Source organism: Lepus europaeus, chromosome 20, assembly GCF_033115175.1.
Source record: "Lepus europaeus isolate LE1 chromosome 20, mLepTim1.pri, whole genome shotgun sequence".
NCBI lineage: Eukaryota > Metazoa > Chordata > Mammalia > Lagomorpha > Leporidae > Lepus > Lepus europaeus.
In genome coordinates, this window is record NC_084846.1 from 65,055,421 (window position 1) to 65,082,014 (window position 26,594).

Sequence of the window (26,594 nt, forward strand, 5' to 3'; positions counted from 1 at the left end):
GGCAGCAACATCTCTCACCCCGGGACCAGATTCTGAGGCACGGGGAGCCCAGAGCTGGGCCCTGCGTGACCAGGGAGGCCATGGCTCTGCGTGCAGGCATGGAGAGGCCTGGACTGGGCGGCGCTGGTCGATGCTCGTGGAAAGCCCCGGTGACTCCCGTGAGCTGTTTGGACAATGCCCCTTTGCGAGGAACGTGTCCTTCAGGGTCTGCCTTATGGGGCCAAACAAAGGGGCTTCTCTGAGGAAGCCAAGGGTGAGGGCCTGGACCCCACCTCCAGGCATTCCCCCGGGACCTCCTGCTCTCTGCAGGGAGCGTATCTGGAAATGGAGGCGTAAAGGAAACCCTGGCGAGGTGTGTGCCCTGCGAGCCCCGTGTGGGAGCGGGGCTTCCTGCGCAGCCGGGTGTGACCGGGTTTGTCTGAAACACTCGGCACCTCGGCTCCTAGCGATTGCGTCCTGGCCGTTCTCGTGAGTGACTGTGTACGCTGGTCTAACCCGTGGTTCTCGGGGACTTGGCCAGGCGTTATTTTAAATGTCCCTGTGAATATTTTTCTGAGTGAGATTAATGCTGATGTTGGCAGGTGTGGAGCAAAGCACACTGGGCTTAGTGTGGGTGGGCTTTGTCCCATCAGCTGGAGCATGAAGAGAAAAACACGGAGGTCACCCCAGGAAGGGGAATTCTGCCTTTGCACCTGATTCGACGCCAGCCCCTCCCTAGGTCCCTGGCCTGCTGGTCCACCTGCAGGCTTTGGGCTCATCACGCTTGCAACTGCTAGAGTCAGTTCCTTAAGGGGTGTGTGTGTGTGTGTGTGTGTGTGTGAGAGAGAGAGAGAGAGAGAGAGAGATCGAGAGAGCAAGTGAGCGGGCGATGTTCACACACTAACCCTAACCTTCTCAGATGTTAGAGACTAGGGGGCGGTCTCCCAGGCAGTGCCCTGGAGGTGGGGAGCAGAGCAGGGGCTGGGAAGAGGGCTCGGGCCCTCCTGCGGCGCCTGTGCCGGCAGGTGTGCTCACTAGCCGCCCTCTGCTCTGGCTCAGGTTCTCTGGAGCGCCCTCACCGCGGCTCTGTCTGGAAGGTGTGATCAGGAAATCCTGCGCCTCCTGCTGACGCTTCCTCAGGACGAGACGTCTCGGTTTGTGACGGAGGAGCTCTGTGGCCTGCCCGGGTCACGGGTGTACCTTCTGCTTGTGTCCATGGGTCGGAACCTGAACCTGCGGAGCTTCGTTTACAAAGTAAGGAGACCTGGCTGCTGGGGCCCGTGCGGTTGTGCCCTGGTAGCTGCCAGGACCTGGGGAAGGACCCCCTGAGGTCCCAGAAGCCATGGCTGCTCAAGGCCCTTGTAAAGATGGTGCAGCGGTTGCACAGGGCCTGTGCACATCCTCCCATACAGCTCAAGTCATCTCTGGATTACTTACAAGCCCTCATGCAATGTAATCACTATGTGTGTTGTTGAAACATCATGTTTAGGGAAGCATGATGAGGAAAACTGCTGGGTGTGCATCCACACAGGTGCAGTCCTCTTCAGTGTGTTCAGTCTGAGTTGGCTGAACCTGGGGTGTGGCACCTGTGAATGTGGAGGCTCTGGGCAGCCCCCACGACCTCCGGCTGTCCTCAGCCACCTTCTCCTGTTACCCTGAGAATCCAGGGGGTACATGTTGGAGCACACACGCTCATTCCAAGCCCGAGTATTAATTTTCAGAGTAAGCAGCATCAATGCTCTGAGGAGGATGAACAGTTCCCGAATGTCCCCGTCATTTGAAGCTCCCCTCTACCTTAGTGGAGCTGATTCTCGGGGCCAGCGTGCTGGGCGGCTCAGTTCCCTGTTTGCCCGTTACAGACCCCTCTCCCAAGGTACACCATGCCTTCTGGAAGTGGACACAGCTCCACTAGTGGGCCAGTGTTTCAGCGGCCACTCTGTTACCTGCACAACAGCCTCCCATCTGAGACTGGAGTCTCTGAAGCTCCCGTCATCACTTTGACAAGGCCAGCATTTCCGCCAAGAACGATCTGGAGGCTTGAGATTGGGGGTTGAGTTCTGTCTCCCTGACAGAATGAAAGTGATGCCAGCATTAATGGCACAGCTGCCAGCGATCAGATCTCTGCCCAGGGGAAGGGGACGAGTGTGTGAGGTGCTCAGAGCTCAGTCCCCAGGGGAAGGGGACTAGTGTGTGAGGTGCTCAGATCTCCGCCCAGGGGAAGGGGACGAGTGTGTGAGGTGCTCAGATCTCAGTCCCCAGGGGAAGGGGACGAGTGTGTGAGGTGCTCAGAGCTCAGTCCCCAGGGGAAGGGGACTAGTGTGTGAGGCTGCTCAGATCTGTGCCCAGGGGAAGGGGACGAGTGTGTGAGGTGCTCAGATCTCAGTCCCCAGGGGAAGGGGACGAGTGTGTGAGGTGCTCAGGTCTCTGCCCAGGGGAAGGGGACTAGTGTGTGAGGTGCTCAGAGCTCAGTCCCCAGGGGAAGGGGACTAGTGTGTGAGGTGCTCAGAGCTCAGTCCCCAGTGGAAGGGGACGAGTGTGTGAGGTGCTCAGATCTCAGTCCCCAGGGGAAGGGGACTAGTGTGTGAGGTGCTCAGAGCTCTGCCCAGGGGAAGTGGACTAGTGTGTGAGGTGCTCAGATCTCAGTCCCCAGGGGAAGGGGACGAGTGTGTGAGGTGCTCAGATCTCCGCCCAGGGGAAGGGGACGAGTGTGTGAGGTGCTCAGAGCTCAGTCCCCAGGGGAAGGGGACTAGTGTGTGAGGCTGCTCAGATCTCAGTCCCCATGGGAAGGGGACTAGTGTGTGAGGTGCTCAGATCTGTGCCCAGGGGAAGGGGACTAGTGTGTGAGGTGCTCAGAGCTCAGTCCCCAGGGGAAGGGGACTAGTGTGTGAGGTGCTCAGATCTCCGCCCAGGGGAAGGGGACGAGTGTGTGAGGTGCTCAGAGCTCAGTCCCCAGGGGAAGGGGACTAGTGTGTGAGGTGCTCAGATCTCAGTCCCCAGGGGAAGGGGACGAGTGTGTGAGGTGCTCAGAGCTCAGTCCCCAGGGGAAGGGGACGAGTGTGTGAGGTGCTCAGAGCTCAGTCCCCAGGGGAAGGGGACTAGTGTGTGAGGTGCTCAGAGCTCAGTCCCCAGGGGAAGGGGACTAGTGTGTGAGGTGCTCAGATCTCCGCCCAGGGGAAGGGGACGAGTGTGTGAGGTGCTCAGACCTCAGTCCCCAGGGGAAGGGGACGAGTGTGTGAATGCTCAGGTCTCTGCCCAGGGGAAGGGGACTAGTGTGTGAGGTGCTCAGATCTCAGTCCCCAGGGGAAGGGGACGAGTGTGTGAGGTGCTCAGACCTCAGTCCCCAGGGGAAGGGGACGAGTGTGTGAATGCTCAGGTCTCTGCCCAGGGGAAGGGGACTAGTGTGTGAGGTGCTCAGATCTCAGTCCCCAGGGGAAGGGGACTAGTGTGTGAGGCTGCTCAGATCTCTGCCCAGGGGAAGGGGACGAGTGTGTGAGGTGCTCAGAGCTCAGTCCCCAGTGGAAGGGGACGAGTGTGTGAGGTGCTCAGATCTCAGTCCCCAGGGGAAGGGGACGAGTGTGTGAGGTGCTCAGATCTCAGTCCCCAGGGGAAGGGGACGAGTGTGTGAGGTGCTCAGAGCTCAGTCCCCAGTGGAAGGGGACGAGTGTGTGAGGTGCTCAGATCTCAGTCCCCAGGGGAAGGGGACTAGTGTGTGAGGTGCTCAGAGCTCAGTCCCCAGGGGAAGGGGATGAGTGTGTGAGGTGCTCAGATCTCAGTCCCCAGGGGAAGGGGATGAGTGTGTGAGGTGCTCAGATCTCAGTCCCCAGGTGAAGGGGACTAGTGTGTGAGGTGCTCAGAGCTCAGTCCCCAGGGGAAGGGGACTAGTGTGTGAGGTGCTCAGAGCTCAGTCCCCAGGGGAAGGGGACTAGTGTGTGAGGTGCTCAGATCTCCGCCCAGGGGAAGGGGACGAGTGTGTGAGGTGCTCAGGTCTCTGCCCAGGGGAAGGGGACTAGTGTGTGAGGCTGCTCAGATCTCCGCCCAGGGGAAGGGGACTAGTGTGTGAGGCTGCTCAGATCTGTGCCCAGGGGAAGGGGACTAGTGTGTGAGGCTGCTCAGATGGGAGGGCAGGTGCCAATCATCCATCCAAGTGCAACTTCAGCTACCACAGCTGCACACCTTCTGTTTCACTTGGCCGTGGTGGGTACCTGCAGCCACTTGAGAGATTCCTCTGGGTGTGCCGGTGCTGTGCCTAACTCCCCGTCACTCCCACCACACGTCAGGGGGCAGTGTCTTTGCCGTTTTAGAGAGCAGCTATAATTAGAAAGGGAGTAGAAGCACTGACAAAGCCATAGGCCACTTCTGCTTTTCTTGTGCCTTTTTTCCTGAGGGATGGCACCGAGTCTTGTTAGCAGAGCATGTCTGTGGAGGGTGAGGCTGTGATCTCTGTCCCCAGAGGCCGGCCGGGAGCCAGCAGCCAGGCAGCAAGAGCAGAATTCCAGTGTGCAAAGATGAGAACAGTGGCAGGTCCTGGGCCCCGGGCAGAAAAACCGGACATTCAGTGTGCGGATGACACTCTGAACTCATTCATTTTCCCAACCCCATGGAGAGATGTGGCACTGGTGGACTTATCTGTTACCCAACAAGTACTGTGCCGACAGTACTGCCGGATGCTCTCCTGTCCCTGGCAGCGGCACATCAGTGTTGGCAAAACCCCTGGCTCTGTGGAATTCACAAAATGTAAACAGTACTCGTGAGTCAAATGCCTGGTGTGGCGGGTGGTGACTGTGCAGCAGGATTTGACGGGCACTGAGTCAGCAGGCTGAGCCCTCTCGTTGGAGACTTCGGGAGAGCTGTGAGCTCTCCACACCTTGGATTTCTCGTGCACAAAGCAGGCTCTGCAGGTGCATCCCCAGGCTCTGGCAGGACTGGAATGACGTGTGCATGTTATGAATACTGCAAAGCAGCCGATCAATGTAAACTGCGTCCTCTGTGGGCCGGTTTGTTCTGAACATCTTAAATTCCCACCTCAGTCAAAATGTTTCCAAAATGATTTGACTGCTAACGGTAGGTCATACATGGTCTTGGTTTGCATTTGCACATATTGGTGCAATTTAATGTGCTCCAAAACGCTGCGCTATGGCTCCACTAATAAAGAGGTTATTTTTTTCTCCTGTAGAGGACAGCAAAGATAGCTCTGAAGTCAGAGAGAATCGAATCAATCGCCAGGTTTTCCCTCTCCAAGGGTGCTTGTGAGAGTGCAGGTGCAGTGTTGAGTATCTGACGTTGTGTTTCTGTCCGGTAAGACTCGGATGCCACCCGAAGCCAGGGGCTTGCTCCACTCCCTGTCGGATGTCGTGTCCAGCCTCAGCTCCTTACTCGGCAGAGCCCAGCACATCCTCCGACACCTCCCTGCGTTTCTTCACACCCTGAACATCGACGCCTTGCTGGACACCTCCGGCTTTCAGCAGGTGTGTGGTTGATCTTGCCCCTGGGAAAGTACTGATTTTGCTCCCTTTGTTATTTTCTTGTATTTGTTCCTTTTGTCTGTTATTTCTCTTTGAATATCTAAAGTTTGTATTATACAACAAAATGTAGGCATTTGGAATGCCTTTTTCTGTCTCTGGAGGCCCCTGGGTGGTGCAGCGTCAGGCTTCACGTCTCCCTGACAACGTGATACAACACTGCAAAGTACTTGTGGCTCCACATTCCGCCAACGTGGAGGTGGGGACGGGTCAGGCACGGCCCATGGAGTGGAAATCACCAGCACAATTATTAGCACAGAAGAGACTTCAAGGGCCTGTTTAACTTAATTCAGAGAGCAAATTGCTTTCAAGAACCTTAAAAACATTTATTTACATATAAATAATTGGCTGACAAATTACAGATCATTTGAGGCAAATGCAAACACAAACTTGAATTAGGTTGGCAGCTTGATATTTGTTTTTGCTTGAATTCTCCTTGTCTGTGACGGGATTGCCCAGGGACGGAGGAGGAGGAGTCCAGGGGCATTGGCGATCGAAGGTGTAGGACTAGGAGCTGCTACAACACCCCCAAAGCTGCTGAGGAGGCAGGAGGTCAGTGTGCTCCTCAGCTGAAGGGTCATCTGGACAGCTCTGATACTGGAGTGATTTGGTGGCATAAACACAAATTAAGCCTGCGAGTTAGTCTGAGTTAGTGATGTTTTATGGATTAATAATTTATTACTGGATAAACATCAAGGATTTGCTGATGTGAGTGTAAATGTGTGCATATATGTTGTGTAGATATTTCTATGAGCGCATATAGGCGCACATGTATGTCTGCACACATGTGTGTGTAGACACATGTGTCTACACATGTGCCGTGCATACGTATAAGCACAGGTGTGTCATGTATGTGTATGCATGTGTTGTAAACACGTGCCTGCATGTATGTATGTGTGTGGATGTACATGTATGAGCACATGCATGTGTGCATGTGCATGACATTTACCTTTCCTCTAGCATTTAGCCACAGAAAAATCATAGTAGCTATCTGAATAGTGTCCGAAGGGCAGGCGAGATGAGACCAGGCTTCCGACCTTTGGCTTGTTGAGCATTTCTACATTCAATTGAAGAAAGGACTACCCTTCCAGGAGGGTGGCAAGGAGTTGCTTTAAAGCATGGTGTAGTAGCAAGTGACTTTTCTGATGTCCCTAGGTTCCAAGAGGTGGCCTGGCCAGAGGCTCAGTCTTTGGCTCCTTCCAGACTGTGGTGAAGATGGTTTGCAAGGACCAAGCATCTTTTCTCAGTGATTCTAACACATTCATCAGTTTGCCCAGAGTTAATGAGCTCTTGGAGGATGACAAGGAGAAATTCAACATTCCTGAGGATTCAAGTAAGACGACGGTCATTCGTAGCTACATAGGCTCATTTGTATGTTGCTGACTGGCCCACTTTATACCACATGTTCTGTGTAGGAGCCGATACTTACCGGCACAGGATTTGCCCTTTGTTTTCACAATAGTCAGCCGCTCCCTGGCAGTCGGCTTTGGAAGCCCTCAGTGCCGTGAGCTCAGGTTCATGCTCTCACCTGTGTCACTGAGAAGCTGGGTCTGCAGCATCTACTGCACCTGTGGCCCCAGCTGCCTTGGTACTTCAGGCCAACCAGTGGGGGGCAGGGCCCAGGCACAGACAGTGGTCACCTCTCTGGTGTTTGCAGACTGGCTGTATCCTTGAACACAGAGGACTTGAACTTGTCCCCCTGTAGATTTGTCACATGTGATCCTGAGCTACAGATGAGAGCTGACCAATGTGTGGTTTCCTGGCCTTGTGTTCGAGAAAGGCTGGCCGAGCTGGCGAGGGCTGGAGCTTAGACACCTCAGCCCTGTTGATAACAGGCTGCAGGCTTTTGCTTCCGTGGTGCTGTCTCTGAGTCACGGCAGTCTCATCCATGACACGGGAATCGCAGTACCGCTTCCTGAGATTGCTGGGAGGAGTAGTATGTTGTATGTGGGAGGCGGTGATGTAGGTTGGAGGTGCTGGGAGCAGGAGCATGGAAATCTCTCCAGCTGGCGTAGGATGAGAAGCCAGAGAGCACTGTTCTCGGAGCCACCGTGGAGGTCAGCATGTGCCGCTGGTGGACAACTGGGGCACCTATCAGATATCTGGGGAATGTGGTAGAGATGCACACTACGGTTATCAAAGTTTAATTCTTTTTTTTTTTTTTTTGCTGTATCTTTCCCTCATATTCTCTCTCTCTCTCTCTCTCTCTCTCTCTCTCTCTGTTTGGCAGTCTGTCTAGAGTTATTGGTTTGTCTAATCCAATAACACATCTGCCTGCTCATCCAGCTCACTGACGACCAGTCTTCGCATGCGTTTCTTTCAAATGGCTGTCATGCTGATCATTAGACTCTAGCAGCACCCTCATTTTCCAGGAGACATGATAGACGCCCGAGAATGTTTAATCACCCGCCTGAGTACACACCACTCACGAGGGGACGATGTCGGGACGCCAATGTTCAGATTTCTTTTTCGGGGTGGGAGTTTGGTGCAGTAGCTAAGACGCCACTTGGGATGCCTGCCTGCTATATTGGAGAGCCTGGGTTTGAATCTTGGCTCGGCTTCCAATTCCAGCCTCCCGCTGTTGTGCACGCTGGGAGGCGACAGGTAATGGCTCAAGAACTTGGGGTTGTGCCACTTACACAGGAGACGTGGATTGGTCTGGGCTACCGGGTTTAATCTTGCCCAGCCCTGGCTATTGCGAACATTTGGGAAGTGAACTAGTGGATAGCAGATCACTGCCATGAATAAAAATTAAAAACAATTATTTTTTCGGCATATGATTAAGTCTTTTCTGAAATAAAAAGTTACTGCTTTCTATATTGGGCTTGCAATTTAAAGAGTAAGTTAAAATGTCAACCTCTATAATTAACGCTTTAACATTTTATGTAATCATTCTTTTATACTTTAGGGGATTATTTCTATTTTATTGTATGAGGGTACTTCAGAAGGTCCATGAAAACATGGAATTAAGAGATAAGTTTTTTTTGGTACAAAACTAATTGGAAAAGCATGCATAGTTCTCATAATACGCATTTTCCACAAACATTTTGAAGACCATTCTCTGCATGAGTTTCAATTTTTAAATCTGAGAGGCAGCAGCAAAGAGAGCGTGCAATGTCTGAAGCTGAGAGACGGGAACTCGATCCAGGTCTCATGGTGAGGGGCAGGATCCCAATCACTTAGGCCCTCACAGCTGTCCCTCTCTCCACCAGGGTCTACATTAGTGTGGGATGAATCAGGAATTGGAGCTAGGGACTTTGACATGGAATGTGGAACCTTGCGCTAGGTGAACATCTGCCCTGGATTTCAATATTGTTTTGCATCAAAATAAACTTATCTTTGTTAATTAGAGAGATAAAGAAATATGAATACCCGTTCTCTACATTCCCACGTCCACTCCTCAAATGCCCACCATGGCCAGGACTGAGCTGGGACTGAAGCCAGGAATCAGGAACGCAGTCCAGGTCCCCCATGTGGGTGGTAGGGATCCAGTCTCTTGAGCCATCATCTACCGTCTCCTATTGGAATTGGGAGCCAGAGCTGGAACTAGAACTCAGGCACTCTGACGTGGTACACTCGAGTTTAACTGCTGCTGCTGGGCCAAATGGCCATCCTACACTTCTCTTAGTTCAAAAAGTTCATGGAAATGAAACCATGTGTGTGCTTTCAGTGCTTTTTTTTTCCCTGTTCATGTAGAAAATTGGGGAAGATGAAGTTAAATTGGTCACAACTGTACAGATCTTGGATATGGTGGATCCTGTTGTCAAAGCTAAGAAATTTCCATTGAAAATATTTTCTTCATGGGTGAAAGAAATAGTTACAATAAGATTCATCATTAGCTTTTTTTTTTTTTAAAAAGATTTATTTGAAAGACAGTTACAGAGGAGGTAGAGAGAGAGAATGAGGTCTTCCATCTGCTGGCTTACTCCCCAAATGGCCAAAAGGGTTGAAGGTGAGCTGATCCAGAGCCAGGAGCCTCCTCCAGGTCTTCCACGTGGGTGCAGGGGCCTAAGCACTTGGGCCATCCTCTGCTGCTTTTCCAGGTGCGTTAGCAGGGAGCTGGATCGGAAGTGGAGCAGCCAGGACTTAAACCAGCACCTTATGGGATGCAGGCACTATAGGTGGCAGCTTTATCTGCTATGCCACAGTGCCGGCCCTGAATAAACTCTTAATTGAAACTGAGTACTGGGGCCGGCACCGTGGCGCAGCAGGTTAACACCCTGGTCTGAAGTGCTGGCATCCCATATGGGTGCAGGTTCAAGACCCGGCTGCTCCACTTCTTATCCAGCTCTCTGCAATGGCCTGGGAAAGCAGTAGAAGATGGCCCAAGTCCTTGGGCCCCTGCACCCGCGTGGGAGACCCAGAGGAAGCTCCTGGCTCCTGGCTTTGGATTGGTGCAGCTCTGGCCATTGAGGCCAACTGGGGAGTAAACCATCAGATGGATCTCTTTCTCTCTCTCTCTGCCTCTCCTCTCTGTGTAACTCTACCTTTCAAATAAATAAATTTTTTTTTAAAAAGAAACTGAGTATCATTGCACCAATAAAAGAGCCAACATGAGGAATTTCGGTGTTTGAAAGTTGCATAATTGAATATACCCAAAGTAGTAGGCTGCTAATTCTGCACAGGTGTGTCAGAGAAAACTCGGTAGCAACTTGCAAGGCTGCTTTCACGAGAAAAGCCAAGCTCTGGTCTCAGTGACGTTGAAGTGGAAATAATCTTTGTAAGACAGATTTATTTTTCATTGTTTCTTTCAAATTTTCAAGTGTCTTTGTCGTTACTCAGTGCCCTATTGCCAGATTAGTCTGAAAACCCAGGGGTCACCTTCTTTTTTTCGTCATTGCAGTGACAAGGTCACGTGAGCCCAGGCTGCTGAGCACCGGAGCGGGACACAGTCCTGCCTGCCTTCCCACGTCAGCATCGTGTCACGAAAATGGAGCAGTTCCTGAGAAGTAGGGCATGGTGGGTGCCGAATAACCCGGCAGCCTGTGTCACAGAAAACCTCTGCTTTTTATTGTTCACAGCTCCGTTTTGCTTGAAGCTGTATCAGGAAATCCTGCAGTCTCCAAATGGTGCCATGGTATGGTCCTTCCTGAAACCTGTACTCCATGGGAAAATCCTGTACACGCCCAACACCCCCGAGATTCACCAGGTCATTCAAAAGGTAAGTCCCCGTGCTGCCAGCAAGCCGAGCTTCCAGCCACTTCTCAGAAGTGCCGCGTGCATTGGGTTGCACACGTTGTCTTGTGTTGAGTACAACTCATGTTGGCCTGAGTTTCCTCCCTGGCACGGTTGGTTTTAAATGTGGATTTTACCTCAGGAGCAGGGGCACCATCAAACACGGACGCAGGGGGAGTGAGGACGGGGTCAGGTGGGATGGGCTTGGGTGTTGCTCTTTTATAGAATTTGGATGTCTGAGCTTCCATCATTCTGGCCTTCAAAGCCACTTCCAGTACCTCACGTTAACAGTGAGAGGAGGGAAGAGGAGCACCCAGCCAGCCAAACGCTTCGTCAGCCCCTCTGCGGGTCAGAGGCCCAGAGCCCTTCCAGTACCTCACGTTAACGCCCCGAGAGGACGGAAGAGGAGCACCCAGCCAGCCAAACGCTTCGTCAGCCCCTCTGCGGGTCAGAGACCCAGAGCCCTTCCAGTGCCTCACGTTAACAGTGAGAGGAGGGAAGAGGGGCACCCAGCCAGCCAAACACTTCGTCAGCCCCTCTGCGGGTCAGAGACCCAGAGCCCTTCCAGTGCCTCACGTTAACACCCCGAGAGGACGGAAGAGGAGCAACCTTTGAGTCCACATTCTTGACTTTCCGAGCAGTTTCTCCCTTGCAGCAGCCAGGGTTTTCCTGTCTTCTGTCCTCAAAGTCCTACGGTGTGGCTTGGCGTGAGCTTTTCTCCCTCCATCCTGGAGTTTGTGTCGCTTCTTGAGCCTGTAGGATTTTGAATTCCACCAATTTCAGTCATTACTACTTCCGATACTTTCAGTTCCGTCCATGTCTCATCTCTCTCTGGGGCTCTGCTGACTGCAGTGTTGAGTTTTTATGGTTGTCCTATAGGTCCCGGAGGCTCTGGTCCCTTTTTGAAGTCATCTGAGTTGTTGTTCTTAGATTGGGTAAATTATATTGATCGGGTTCACTGACTCTGTCCCCTCATCTCTCCTCTGAGACCATCCAGTGAGTGCTTTTGGTTCCTGTGCATGTCAGTTCCATATGATAATTTTATTTTTTTCTAAAAATCTTTTTCTTAACATTTTCTGCTATTTAATTTTCAAGGCAAATTCTAACAGCTACTGATGAACTTTTATGGTGGTTGCTTTACTCTCCAGTTCATTCCAACATCTGATTTATTTCAGCGTTTGCACCGACTGCTTGTTTTTAGTTGGCTTGCGTTTCCTCTAGCTCTTGCATCATGGGTGATCTTTGCTTGTTTCCTTGGCATTTGGCCTGTTGTGTTGTCGGATTCCGCGCACTATGTTAAAACCTTCCAGTTTTCCAAGTGACTGCCCTCCTTAGGTCTCACGTGCAGGTGTTGGCTACTTTGTGGGCTGCAGCTCTAGTGATGAGGCTCTAGTGTTGTCAGAGCTCTGCAGTTCCTTTCTGCTGTGTTTACCTGGTACTGCCTGGGCTCCTCCTGCTTCAAAGGGAACAGGTAGAGTTTGTCCAGGCTCAGCTTCCAGGTGCGGTCCTGGAGCCTTGGGCCATCAGAGGAGGAGAGGACGTGGCAGGCCAGGCCTCTGTCATGTTGGGAGCCCTCTCGCTGTGGGGGACGGTCGTGTCTCCACGCAGGGCCACATGCAAGAGAATCTTCCTTGCTGTGTCAGCTACTCCGTGTCTGGGCTGATGTTTCTTGTGTAGCAGCTCCTGTGCTGGTCCCCCCTGGGGAAGGAGAGCCACCTCCTGTCTGCCTGTTACCAGCAGTGTCCCATCCCTTGTTGGTGTGGGCTGCTTTTGGCTGCAGGGCTCCTGGTCTGTCCACGGAGAGCGAGCCCACGTAGGTGGCCTTTGATTACTGCGTTGTGGCCGAGTCGGTCTCTGTCGACTGGAGGTTGTAAGACTCTCATCCTGGGACCCCTGACCACTTGCCTTCCTCCTTCTTGTTCCTAGTTCTCTCTGCTGGCCCTTGTGTCATGTCCAGGGTGCAGAGGGGTACTTAACAGGGTGGGAGCAGGGAGAAACAGTGTTTTGTCTGCAAAACCCCTTTTCCAGGTCCTTCTGGCATAAGGTTGTTGCCCTTTGACCCTGCCTCACTGGGGGTGTGAGAAGCTCCAGGCTCAGGTTGTCTGCTTCCTGAGACCTGGAACTGGACGCTTTGACAGCAAGTAATGGTTTAATGGTTTCTCCCCACGGCAGGCAGCACTCGACGCTTCTACTCTCAGTCCTGTGTCGTCAGAGTCAGTCCGCTTCTAGACTGCTTCAGTGAGTGTGTGTGTGAGTGTGTGTGTGTGTGTGAAAACTTTCTACACTGCTTCAGTGTGTGTGTGTGTGTATGTGTGTGAAAACTTGCTGCAGATGACAGATAATTTTTTCTTTGAAAAGTACATTGCACAGGGATTGTAAAATCTAGGATAACAGAGATAGTATTTATTTTATTAAAAATTGTCCTCAGGGGTTTTTCACATTTAGTCACTTAGTTTTCTAAGGTTGTTAAATTATTTTAAGTGTTAATGTTTTAAATTATTTGTGAAGAACATTAGTTAATTTTATATAATTAAAGTTATTCAATGATAAATATTTATATATATCCTAATATTTTCGTGAAGATCAAATAAGTTAAAAATACTTTCAGAGATTTGCATGTTTGTTTAGAGAAATAGTTCATGTATTTCTTTTCCAAATCAGTTACTTTTATTTTTTTAAAAATTTATTTATTTATTTGAAAGAATTACAGAGAGAAGGAGAGGCAGAGGGAGGGAGGGAGAGGGGAAGAGGTAGGAGGAGGGAGAGGGTGGGAGAGGAAGGGAGAGAGAGGTCTTCTATCTGCTGGTTCACTCCCCAATTGGCTGCAACAGCTGGAGCCCCACCGATCCAAAGCCAGGAGCTTCTTCTGGGTCTCCCACGTGGATGCAGGGGCCCAGAGACTTGGGCCATCTTCCGCTGGCTTCACAGACCATAGCAGGGAGCTATAGGAAGTGGAGCAACCAGGACTTGAACTGGCACCCATATAGGATGCCGACATTGCAGGTGGCAGCTTTAATGGCTATGCCACAGCGCTGGCCCCTGAATTTATTTATTCTTTTGCTTTCCTTAGGTTTTCTGCATTAGTAGTTTATTGATATAGTCAATGAATTCTTATTTAATTAACTTTCCTTTTAATGCAATAAAAACAGCTTTGAGCCTGAATTTGCTTGTATTGAGTGTATTTGAATACTTCTATTGAATGATAGCTAATATTATTTCCTATAAAACCATTTCCTGAACAAATTCCTGAAGTTTATTCATATTTTTGATAATGTTTTAAGGCTTCAATTTGTTAACTTCAAAAATGTCTACATGGAGCAGGACTTGTGGTGTGGTGGGTAAAACCACTGCCTGTGATGCCAGCATCCCTTATGGGTGCTGGTTCTTGTCCCAGCTGTTCCACTTCCTATCCAGCTCCCTGCAGCTGTGGCCTGGGAAAGGTAGCAGAGGATGGCCCAAGTGGTTGGGCCCCTGCCACCCACGTGGGAGACCTGCATGAAGATCCTGGCCCAGTCCTGGCCATCACAGCCATCTGGGGAGTGAACCAGCAGATGGAAGACCTCTCTTCTCTCTCTGTCTCTCTGCTGCCTCTTGGTAATTCTTTTAAATACATATATTTTTTTAAAAAAGTCTTCAAAAACTTCTGTTAAACTTATAAATTCATAACACATCTTCAAATTTATATACTTTCTGGCTTTGTTGTACTCTAGCATATCATTAATTGTAGACATTTCTTGGGCATTTGAAATTTGGGCATTTGTATTTATGAGATAAATTAGGGGAATTTAACTTATATTGTAATAACTGGCTATTATGCCTGTGATTTACATATAAGCACAGACATGTATGTGTATCTTTATTGTAGGTTTAAAATCTTTTATAGACCTCTAGATCAGCTGTGGTAATGCCCTTCCACTTCCACATGTCTGCATTGGTTTTTGGCCTGCACCGCTGACATTTACGGTGCCTTTATTCTGTGCCGAGGCTGCTCCCCAGACATTGGGATGTTAATGTGTCTTCATGCCTGTGGCAACCCCACCCATATTATTTTGGAGTTGGAAGTTGAGAATTAAGGTTTCCTCTCTTGGCTGTGCTGGCTGCTGTTAGCGCCTGCGCCACCAGGAGGGTCTCCCATGACCGTGGAAAAATGTGATCGGACCCCAAAACCCTCCTCCACCACCACCTCCTCAGCTCGGAGACCATTCCCAGCATGAAACAGAATAACATTGCAGTAGACATCTTCATGGTGGAACTTTGTGTTTCACTTAAACTGTATCCCCAGGATATAGTCTTTTTATCTTGAGAGGAAATAGCATGTGACTGAATATTTTTATGATTTTCTATGTTTTATGCCAATGTACTCTGCCAGCAGCAGTAGATGAATAAGGACACCAATTTTACTCTCTCCTCGCAAGTGTTGGGTTCCATAAAACAAAACACGTGGGTCTTGGCTGAAAACACATTTCTGAGCAGGTGTTGGTGAGCACTATGGTATTTGATCGTGTGTGCTAGGGCTCTGCCCTCTACTGAACCTGAGCCCAACATGATGAGCTGATACCACAGTGAGCACACGAGCAGGTCCTGGATGGGAGGAGCCAAGAGGAAAGGTCTCCAGATCACAGAGAGGATGTGCTAGGGTCTTTCACACTGATGGGTGAGGGGTTAGCCAGCCTGCGGTGGCAACGACAGACCCTTGCTTGGGCGGGCACGTTGTGATGGATGGGGCTGATCCTAATGTGGTGGCGTAAGAGGCTGACCCCAACATGCTTCCTTTTGCAGGCGAATTCTACCTTTCACTTTGTGGACAAGCTGAAGGCTCTGTTGGAAACACTGCTGAAGATGTCCAGCCTTTTCCAGGGAAGTGGGAGTGGCCAGGTGTTCAACCAGCTGCAGGTGAGTGGTGACTGCCTTCACCAATAGGGAGGGAGGAGCCATCTGCTGGGCCATGTCTGAGTCCACACACCTGGGTCTGGCATGGTTTTCAGGTGGACTAGTAAAATTGACATAAAATTGGGATAGTGTGAATTTTCAGGGTTTTACCCCTGAAAGATGGTGTTATTGACACCAGTGCTGTGGTATGGCAGGTTAAGCCACTGCCTATGATGTTGGCTTTACATATGGGTGCTGGTTCTAGTCTCAGCTGTTCAGTCGAACCATCCAGCTCCATGCTAGTGTGCCTGGGAAAGCAGCAGAGGATGGCCCAGGTACTTGGACCCCTGTACCCACGTAGGACAACTGGAGGAGGCTACTGGCTCTTGGCTTCAGACTGGCTCAGCTCTAGCCATTGTGGCCATTTGACGAGTGAACCAGCAAATGGAAGATCTCTTTGTCTCTGTCTCTGTCTCTCTCACTTTCAAATAAATCTTTATAAAAATGGTATTATTGTGAGAATGGTTAATGTTTAACATTTATTTATTTTTTATTAGTTTTTTTAAAAAGGTTTTACTTCTCTATATGAAAGATAGTTATAGACAAAAAAGGAGAGACAGAGAGAAAGGTCTTCCATCTGCTGATTTACTCCCCAGATGGCTGTAATGACCAGAGCTGAGCTCATCTGGAGGCAGGAGACTCCTCTGGATCTCCCACGTGTGTGCAGGGGCTTGGGCTTAAGCACTTGGGCCATCTTCCTCTGCTTTTCCAGGCCCCATCAGAGAGCTTGATCAGAAGAGGAGCAGCCGGAACATGAACTGGCGCCCATATGCGATGGGGCAATGCAGGCGGAAGCTAAGCCTACTGTGACACAGTGCTGGCTCCATTTACCCATGCTTTAAATTCTTTTTTTTTTTAAGATTTATTTATTTAAAAGGCAGAATTAGAGAAAGGCAGAGGCAGAGAGAGAAGTCTTCCATCCACTGGTTCACTCCCCAGTTGGCTGCAATGGCCGGAACTGAGCTGATCTGAAGCCAGGAGCCAGGAGCTTCTTCTGGGTCTCTCATGCAGGTGCAGGGGCCCAAGGACTTGTGTCATCCTGTACTGCTTTCCCAGGCCATAGCAGAGAGCTGGATGGGAAGTGGAGCAGCCGGGACTCAAACTGGTGCCCATATGAGATGCTGGCACTGCAGGTGGCAACTTTATCTGCTATACCACAGTGCACTGCCCCCCCCCCCCCATGTTTTAAATTCTAAATGAAGCAATGCTGTTTAGGTGATTTCCATACTTTTCAGTTGTGGGCCTATTTTCATGATCAGTTCTTTGCTTTGCTTTTTTTTTTTTTTTTTTTTTAAAGAGATTTATTTATTTGAAAGAATTAGAGAAGGGGAGAGACAGAGATCTTCCAACTCTGGGTCATTCTCCAGATGGCCACAATGGCCAGCACCAGGCCAGGCTGAAGCCAGGAACCTGGAGCTTCATCCAGGTCTCCCACGTGGGTGTCAGGGGCCCAAGCACTTGGGCCATCTTCCTCTGCTTTATCTGGGCCCTTAGCTGGTAGCTGGACTGGAAGTGAAGCAGCCAGTGCCCATATGGGATGCTGACATTGCAGGAGTGGCTTTACCTGCTACACGACAATGTCGCCCAGGTCCATGATCATTTTGTGATAATCTGTATTGTTGAAAAAAAATACTGACGAAACAAGTGTTCCGATTCCTTCTGAGCTTGACAATCGTTGACTGCGGGTAGGTCACCTGGGAGCTCCTGGGCTTTGTGTGGCTCTGAGCACCTGTAACCTGGTAGCATGAGAAATTTGTGTGTGCAACTGTGTTGTTGCCTGGCTGACTTCTGATCCACTAGACAAGAGGTTCAGAGCTCGGACTCCGCAGCCAGTGGGTCCAGTGTGAGGCCCCGCCCTCTCCCATCAGTTGTGTGGTCGCACACTGGTCACTGCGTTTCCCCGTGACTTGGGTTTCTTGCCTGTGGAACGAGGAGATGATGGTAGTCCTGAGGTGGCAGTAGTCAGACACGCTGGGAAGCTGGAGCAGGGTCTGGCATAGAGGAACAGCCACCGGGGGGTTGGGTCTGGTGAGATGAGGATGCCAAGGGCGGTGAAATGGGCAAGAATTTTCCCACAGAAGCAGTTGTGAGGGCAACAGAAGGGGGAGCCTGGGAGGGCCGGTGGCAAGGTGGTCGGGTGGTGATGCACAGCAGACCCTGAGGGAGGAGAGCAGGAGCTGGGGGGACGCCCCATGGCAGGGCCTGCGACTGAAGGAACCTTGGCAAGGCTGTGAGTGGTCATGCAGCCAGAGTGGCCTCTTACCAGAGCCCAGCAGCTCCCAGGAGTGGGCTGGCTGTGGTGGACAGTGGCCTGGAGCAGCCGGGGGAGGCCCGGCCTCCGGGAAAGCCGAGATGCAGTCCAAGCCGTGCGGGGGCCCGGTCCCTTCTGCTCCTTGGAGCTGGGGGTCTGAGGCCCTTGTTCTTAGGTGGCCACGGCTGTGTGCCTTGCTGGTTATTGTTATCTCTGCTCTGCCTGCTCTCAGGTTAATAACTTGTCAATATGGAGATCAGACTCTGTGTGGGCCAGACGGTGAGCGGTTTAGGCTCTGATAAGGTGATGATGTGCCCAGTGGAGAACCCGCTGAGCACCAGGGGACCCAGAGTGCCCTCCCTGCTCGTCATCAAGTCATAAGTGAAGGCCACTCAGGTGCCCTTCGTCACCGTGACGGGGCCCCTTGGTCTGCAGAAACGCTGTCTGGGCGCGCTCGTCTGCACTGTCGTTATATTTACAGCTTATGTTCACCTGCGTCTTTACTTCCACAGGAAGAAGTGTCCTGTGTTCTTTACTTCTCAGCACTGGGGCCGTGTTCTCCGAGTTTGTGGTCTCTGGGTTTACAGCAGTAGACACGCGTGTGCATGGCCCGACTGTGCCACCAGATGGCAATGTTAGCCCCTTTGCTTGCCGGCCGCAGCTTTGCCTGGGGGTGGAAGCCGAGGGGAGTTCCCTGGGCTAGATGACACCGTGCATCCTAAAGCACCCTGTACTGGCAGAGAGCAAACATCTGGTGAGAGAAGGGCAGATTCCCCCAACAAAGCAAACGCCAGGGTTTCACAATCAAGTGTTTCATCCTTAGATGTGAGAGCAGGTGAGCCGGCCTCTCCTGACCTGAGGCTCTGTGTTGGAAGGCTGTGTGCAGAGCAGTCTCTAAGGAAGAGGGGGTTCCAGAATTAATCCCGACGTCCTTGTCCTGCTGTTGAGCCTCCCAAGGCATTGGCACTTTTTCCTGTTTTGCTTGTTGAGTGTCTGCGGCAATACGATGTAATCAACACAGCCTGTTGCAAAATTTAAAAGGGTAGGATTTCATTAAGTTGAAGAAAACAGCTTTGGAGACCTCTGGATGGTAAAGCCGTTGACAGCTGATGCAACGTGAGAGGCAGCAAGGTGGGAGAGGAGCCGTGCCAGAAACACAGACACGTGCTTCCTGGCGGGGCGTGGCCAGTGCTGGAACCCTTCTCCCGAGGTTTTGCAAAACTGATCCCCTGTCTCAGCTGACCCCCGGTGACGGAGGTCATGGCAAGGAAAGAAAGGATCTTTATAAAGTGGAGGATCACAGGTGGCGTCGTCAGAAAATTGTGCTCAGAAGTCACAAATGAGTTCGTTCTGCTTTCGGTTTCAGTGTATAATTTCAGTTGTAACCTACATTTTCATAACTGCTGCTTTTGTCTTTAGGGTAAACTTCTAATTGCATCATCTCGTTATTTACTGGGATGTTCTAGAACTCCTTTCAAATAGATTCCTTGGTGTCTTTTCTCCACGTAATGGTAGTTTTTTGAAGTCTAAGTTTTATTCGATAAGGAGAAAAATATAATTATTTGTTATTTTCCTTCAGAAAGCCCTGAGAAACAAATTTATAAGAAGGTTTATAGAAGTCCAGCTACACATTGATGTAGACACCCTAATGGAAAAACTCCAGACGTACGGTAGGTGTGCTGCTGGCCGTGCCACGTGGCTCTGCTGCGTCCCACCTCTGTGGCCACAGAGCTCCCGGGCGATGTGTCCACGCCACGTTTCCCCTCTGTTACGTCTTCTGATCTGTACCAGGGAGGGCTTGAACTAATGGCACTGCAAAGTTCGCTCAAACCTGAAGTGTCCTGATTGGCTGATCCAAAGCTTGACTAGCGAGCGGCTTACTTACAAAGGAAAATGTCTGCGATTTGAATGTCAGAATAGTTAATTCCGAAACAAGTTTATAAAAGAGATTACTATTACTAGTTAACCATAAATTGAAAGCAATTGCAATGCTTTGAAAAATGTGGAGCTCAGACTAGAAAAAAAATTCTCAATCAGCAGACATTTATTGTATCTCCACACCTGATGATTTGTGAGTTTGTTATGATGCCTAACAAACATTTGCTGAACACACGGGGAGGGCCAGCTCCATGCAAGGCTCTGGAGAGGGGTGTGACATGTTCCCGTCCCACCAGGCGTGCAGTGGGGAGGTACCCGTGTTGAGAAACAGCGACAGGGCAGCAACGTGAGGGCTGGGCCAGAGCCATGCCAGAGGTGCGCTTAGGAGCCTAACCCAGCTGCAGGGGCGTGGAGATGCAGGAGAGGAGTCAGGCTGCTTCCTGGTCCCTGGCACCAGGCCCTCTGCTCACGCATGGAAAAGGGGCTCAGGGCTGCCTGAAGTGTGAGGGCTAGAGGGATGCTAGGCGTCACACTAAGTGCAATACTTTCCTTTTGTTAGAAAAAAAAATGGTGAATTTACTGTTTTAGAGACGTTAATAAAACAGGTGAGTCTCCCTTTTCCAAAATGTTTGGACCCAGAAATTTTTTCAGATTCATATATGTGGTTAAAAATTTTGTAATATTTGTATAAGTAGGTGTCTTGGGGATGGGACAAAAATCGAAGCATGACATTCACTTGTGCTTCATGTATACCTCACACACATAGCCTGAAGGTGATTTGACATTTGTTTGAAAGGCAGTGTTAGAGAGATCTTCCGACATCCACTAGTTCACTCCCCAAATAGTTGCACCAGCTAGGTGGGCCAGGCCAAAGTCAGGAACTAGGAACTCCATTGGGGTCTGGGAGGCAGGGGCCCAAGTACTTGGGCCATCTTCTGCTGCTTTCCCAGGCACATTAGCAGGGAGCTGGATTGGAAGCAGTTTCACTCTGGAATTTCCAGGTGAGGCATAATGTTGGCGCTCCAAGAGTTCTGGGTCCTGGAGCATTCTGGATTTCAAATGTTCATATTAGGAGTATTCAACCTTAATTCTGTTTGTTCTTTAAAGTTTATTTATATATTTTATTTGAAAGGGAGAAAGGAAGATCTCCCATCCACTGGTTTACTCCCCAAATCCGTGTAACAGTCGGGATGGGTTGAAGCTGGGAGCCAGGAACTTAGTCGAGGCCTCCCACATGGGTGGCAGGGACCCAAGCACTTGAGCTGTTGCCTTTACTTCCAAGGACTTGCATTACCTAGAAGCTGGGTCAGCAACAGAGCTGGGACTTAAACCAGGCTCTCTGGTATGGATGGGATGCAGACATCCTAAGCAGTGTGTTAACCTCTGCCAAAAGCCTATCCTGCGCCGTGGCACAGTAGGTTAATCCTCCGCCTGCGTTGCTGGCATCCCATACGGGTGCCGGTTCTAGTCCCAGTTGCTCCTCTTCCAGTCCAGCTCTCTGCTGTGGCCTGAGAAAGTAGTAGAAGATGGCCCAAGTCCTTGGGCCCCTGCAGCCACGTGGGAGACCCAGAAGAAGCTCCTGACTTCGGATCGGCACAGCTCTGGCCATTGCAGCCATTTGGAGAGTGAACCAACAGAAGGAAGACCTTTCTCTCTGTCTCTCTCATTGTCTAACTCTACCTGTCGAATAAATACATAAAATTTAAAAAAAAAAAAAAGTAAATGTTGGGGCATAGTGGGTGGGGCTGCTGCTTGTAGTGCTGGCATCCCATATGGGCACTGGTTCGAGACCCGGCTGCTCCACTTCAATCCAGCTCTCTATGGCCTGGGAAAGCAGTGGAAGGTGGCCCAAGTTCTTGGGCCCTTGCAACCGCATGGGAAGCTCAGAGGAGGCTCAGCTCTAGCCGTTGCGGTCATCTGGGGAGTGAACCAGTGGATGGAAGACCTCTCTCTCTGCCTCTCCTCTCCCTGTAACTCTGATTTTCAAATAAATAAGCCTTTTAAAAGAGAAAGCAACCTCTTCTTAAAAAAATAAAGTAAATGTTACTGCCTTTTTTTTTTAATTGAAAGACTTTTTTTTTTAAATAAGTGAAATGGTGCTGGCAAACTCAGTAACAGAGGCTGGAGCTGAGGAGTGGCACGAGGCTGGGCGTGGGCCTGATGGCACCAAGCTCCAAGTCTCCTTAGCTAGGGAATGCAGTCGCCTCACTGGGGGCTTCCTGTGAGTTGTGTGTGCCCCCTGCAGACACTTGTTCACTGCGCAGCCGGTATCGGTATCGTAGACTGAGGTGAAGAGCCTGGCCCAGCTATCCTGATGCAGTTCCTGGGAAGGGTCATTGTTATTCATTATGTAACTTTAAAAACACCTTTTCACTTACAGCAAAAACGGATGTCTGCTCTAGAAACGGTGGAAGACACGAGTCAGCCTGGAAAGGCCATCACCTGTGCGTCGTCACCAGCGGTCACTGTTGTGGGCCCCTGGGTGCCTTGTCGGCTGGTGTGTGTCACGTGTACTCGCAGGTTGTGCATTTGTACAAAACTCCTGCGTCCACGCCATCCTGTGTGCTGTCTGTAGAAATACGTGGTCTCACAGCAAAGGTTCTTTGTATCTGTGAACGTCGACTCTGTCTTCAGCCCCGAGCTCAGCCCAGTAGGAATCGCTTCAAACCTGCCTGGCCATTTCTTCTCCATTGGTCATCATTTCCTTAAGTGGTATGTCTATAGCAGTGCTTCCTGATGTATTCCTTATAGGAATTGCCAATCGATTTCCTGTGATGAAAGATGCAGGTTGACGCCTGCGCAGTCTCCAGGCCCGGCTCTCGCCCTCCGGCCGTGCTGAGACGTTGCACCCGGATGGCTGCTGTCGAAGGCAGAGCCAGGCTGTGCGCCGCAGGGAATCTCCCTTTTCTCGACATGTCTCCTCTCCTAGAACTTCGCGTTCTCTGCCTTTATGTCGAACGCTTGCTGCACGCCCCGCCCCCGCCTGCTGGGCGAGACCCTCTGGCTGTGCCTGCAGCCCCTCCCGGCTCCCACCCAAGGCTGGTTGGCCGCTCCCACCCCCACAGGCACCTCGATTCCCGGGTTCCGTGTCCTCCTCCGTTTCCTTTCATTGCATCCATTGCAGATTCATAGCCACAAATACCCTGAGAACAAGGGCACCCGGAATCTCCCGAGTACTGTTACCCGAGTACTGTTACTCAACACACTCATTCCTACATCTGAAGAAGAAGCGGAAGTGCCCTGCTCCCTCTCCGGTGGTTTCTGTCTCCTTTTCAAGGATTGATCTTGCTGGAGGCCTCTCCGTCTTCTGTTCAGGCTTGCTTGTTCTCTCTGTTTAGTTGATTGATTTCTGCTTTCTTTTTTTTTAAACATTTCCATCCTTGTATTATCTTTGTTTTGTTGCTTTATTTTTGGGGTAATTTCTCTTTTGAATAGACAGCTGAACAGGCTGTACCTGCACAGGCTGTTTTGCTTCCATAGATTACCTTTTAGGTGCTCATTAGTTACCACACATCAGAGAGAACATTTGGTATTTGTCTTTTTTGCGACTGGCTTATTTCATGAAGTATATAGTGGTTTCCAGGTGCATCCATTTTGTTGCACATGATAGAATTTCTTTTTCTTTTTTTTTTTTTTTACTGCTATGTAGTATTCCATGGTGTACAGATACCATAATTTCTTTATCCAGTCTTCAGTTGATAGGATCTGGGTTGATTCCATATCTCAGCTATTGTGAACTGAACTGTAATAAACATGGGGGTACAGGTAACTCTTTCACATGCTGATTTCATTCCCTTTGGGTAAATTCCCAGCAGTTGGGATAGTTTAGCATTTCTTGACATTGCATCTTGATATCTTTTATTTGGGGAAAGTGTTGATTGTTATCTTTTAAAAGGAAACCAGCTTTCTTTTCTCTTTTTTTAAAAAAGCTTTTATTTAATATTTTTTTTAAAAAAGATTTGTTTGTTTACTTGGAAGGTAGAGTTACGGAGAGGGGAAGAGACAAAGATCTTTCCATCTACTGATTCACCCCCTAGATGACAACAATGGCCAGCACTGGGCAGAGCCAAAGCCAGGTGCTTCTTCCAGGTCTTCCATGTGGGTGGTAGGGACCCAAGCACTTGGGCCATCTTTGGCTGCTTTTTCCCAGATCATTTGCAGGGAGCCGGATCAGAAGTGGAGCAGCTGTGGCATGAACTGGGATGCTGGTATGCAGGTGGCAGCTTTACCTGCTATGCCACAACACCCACCCCCATGGCTGTTGTTTTTTAGTTTTTGTTTTTGTGTGTTTGACCGGCAGAGTGGACAGTGAGAGAGAGACAGAGAGAAAGGTCCTCCTTGGCTGTTATCTTTTATAATATGACTTCTGATGTGTTGGCTGCTCTCATCTGCAGGGAATTTTAACTCCAGTTAAATTTGACTGAAACCTTTCACACTACCCATATTTGCCTTTTATACCCTTTTCTGCTTGACAAACTTGTCATTTCTCTCCATATTTCAGTTTGTAAATTGTTTTCTTACCAGTTTTTTAATCTCTTCATCTGGGTTGAATCTGGTATTAAATATATCCATGAAGTTCTTAATTTCCTTTGTTCTATTTCCTATAAAATTTAAATTGTAATTTTTTTTTGCAAATTTTAGTTCTCTGCTGAAAATCTTTGTCTAATTTTTGGCTCTAATCACATCTTTGAAGTGCATCTTGTTAACGGTTAAATTTGAGTCTTCTGTGGGTCTTTTGTTATTGTCTATTTTTCTTTTGATTTTTGATTACTTTTTTAAAATTGAATACCAGGCACTAAATGTGAAAAATTGCAGAAAAATTTGAGTTTTCCGATGGTGTTATTTTTCCCCAGAGAGAAGTTACTTTCCTGCTTTGGCAGAGAGCTGAGCTGGGGCCACATTGTCGGCGTCTGCCCTGGGTTGGCTGAGTGAGGTCGGGTGTCCGTCTCCCCAGGGAAATTTCCCGTCTTCCTCTGCTCTGAAGGAGCAGCCGGCTGGGGTCGGAGGTCTCGAGTGGAAGCTGCTGTGTTCTCGGTAGCTCCTGACTTCAGAGTGCTCCGGGACTGCTGGGGCTGAGCCTCTTTCTTGGCCGTAACCGGTGGTAGAACACGCGGGTTACACTCGCCTTTCCCTGAGAGCTCGGCCCTTTGCCTCAGTGCTGACTTGATAGCTCCTGGAGACGTCGCCAGCGTTCTTAAAGGGCCCCTGTGCTCCTTCTCTGCTCTTCACAGGAGACGCGGTCTCCTGTCCATGGCCAGCTCCTCAGTGAGTCCTACTCTGTCCACTGCTGACCGTCATGAAGGGGAGGTTTCCTGTGTTCTGTGACATTTTTACCTCCATTAAAAGACAGTGTCATTTTAATCTTTAGGTTTAGTTTTTACATCACTGTTAGTATTTTTCTATTTTTATTTTGGGTTTCTGTTTCGTGTTGGAGGGTTTCCTTATATGTTTGGTAAGGCTCAGAACCTGCGTGGGAGGCTCTTACGTGGGTGGATCTTACTGTGATTCGGTTGAGCTCAGTGGGTCTGAATGGAGGGTGATTTTGGCCACGTTGGAGGCAGACGATACGTCAGGGCCCAGGGTGTCTGCAGCTCATTCGTGCGATGAAGTCGCTCGTTGAAACCAGTTTGCGGGGGCAGACATGTTGGGGTCGCAGATCCTGCGGTCTGCTTTGGCCGACACCTGCCAGATCCAGGGGCCTCGGGTAGATGCACCGAGCAGGGACGGTGCCCAACTTTGACCATCTGGAGTGCAGTTCCCGATGATTCTAGACTTCCCTAATGCATTGCTTTGTGTTTGCTCATGTGCGCTTTAGGGTTCTGGCTGTCTTTCAGGCTACAGCAGGCCTGGTGTCTTTCCCTTGCCTGCTGACTACAGCCCCTGTCCTCTCCTTGGCCACCTTCCCTCGCATGTCACAGAGCTGGAGCGGCCCACGAGGATGAGGGCCGGGCTCAGGAGCTGTCACGGCTCTACCCACTGCATCCTGTCCCCTGTGTGCCATCCTCCTTCCTCAGCCAAACCCTCATCTCTGGGCTGAGGAGAGTGCCCAAGGTCCCGAGTGGTGGGGCTGGCAGATTGCACCTGACTGCACCAGGTGTGGTATGCTTAGTCCTCCATGCAGGAGCCAGCACCCAGTACCCAGTGGGCACATGCTGCTTTCTGTTCCAAGGAGAGACACACACCTGTGTGTGTGTGTCTCCTTCTCTGTCTCATATGTATGCACTTTCATACTCCAAGCAGTACACGTGAGCCAGCTCTTCACGGCCTGTTTTTTAGGCGCTTTGATCCTCCCCTTGGAGGATAATGAGAGCCACAGCAGGTGGAGGCCACGTTGCTCTTTATTGTATCTGACATCTGGAATTACACGCAGTCAGGCTGTCTAACTGAGCTTGCTAGCAGCTGATGGGGCGGCACATTCCCAGTGACAAACGGTCAGCGTGGCGAAAGGCAAAGGAAACCATGCAGGCCTGGCCCGGCCGTGGGATTTAGTGCTCTCCAGCTCTCCACTTCCACATAAGGAGAACAAACTCACCACCGTGCGCCCTCAGTGCACAGTGTACTGGGGTTTCCTATTTTCTAGTTTTGTGAATAGGAATAAGCAAAGGCCATCGGTTTAGAGCCTAGCTCTCTTCATCAAGAATTATAAATATGACAATAGTTGGCATTTTGTAAGCACTTTTTAAAAAATATTTTATTTATTTGAGAGGTAGAGTCACGGACAGTGAGAGGGAGAGACAGTGAAAGGTCTTCCTTCTGTTGGTTCACTCCCCAGATGGACGCAGTGGCCGGAGCTGCGCTGATCCGAAGCCAGGAGCCAGGTGCATCCTCCTGGTCTCCCACACACGTGCAGGGGCCCAAGCACC

The 26,594-nt window shown here is 50.2% G+C and overlaps 1 protein-coding gene across 1 annotated transcript in view; it reads left to right on the forward strand.

The window, feature by feature from the left end:
- ABCA13 (ATP binding cassette subfamily A member 13) overlaps positions 1-26,594 on the forward strand; it is a 329,120-nt gene that overhangs the window by 76,003 nt on the left and 226,523 nt on the right. The window contains 6 exon segments of the mRNA XM_062178561.1: positions 1,039-1,233; positions 5,280-5,444; positions 6,654-6,831; positions 10,520-10,659; positions 15,453-15,566; positions 19,433-19,523. Of these exon segments, the coding sequence (XP_062034545.1) occupies positions 1,039-1,233; positions 5,280-5,444; positions 6,654-6,831; positions 10,520-10,659; positions 15,453-15,566; positions 19,433-19,523 (883 nt within the window).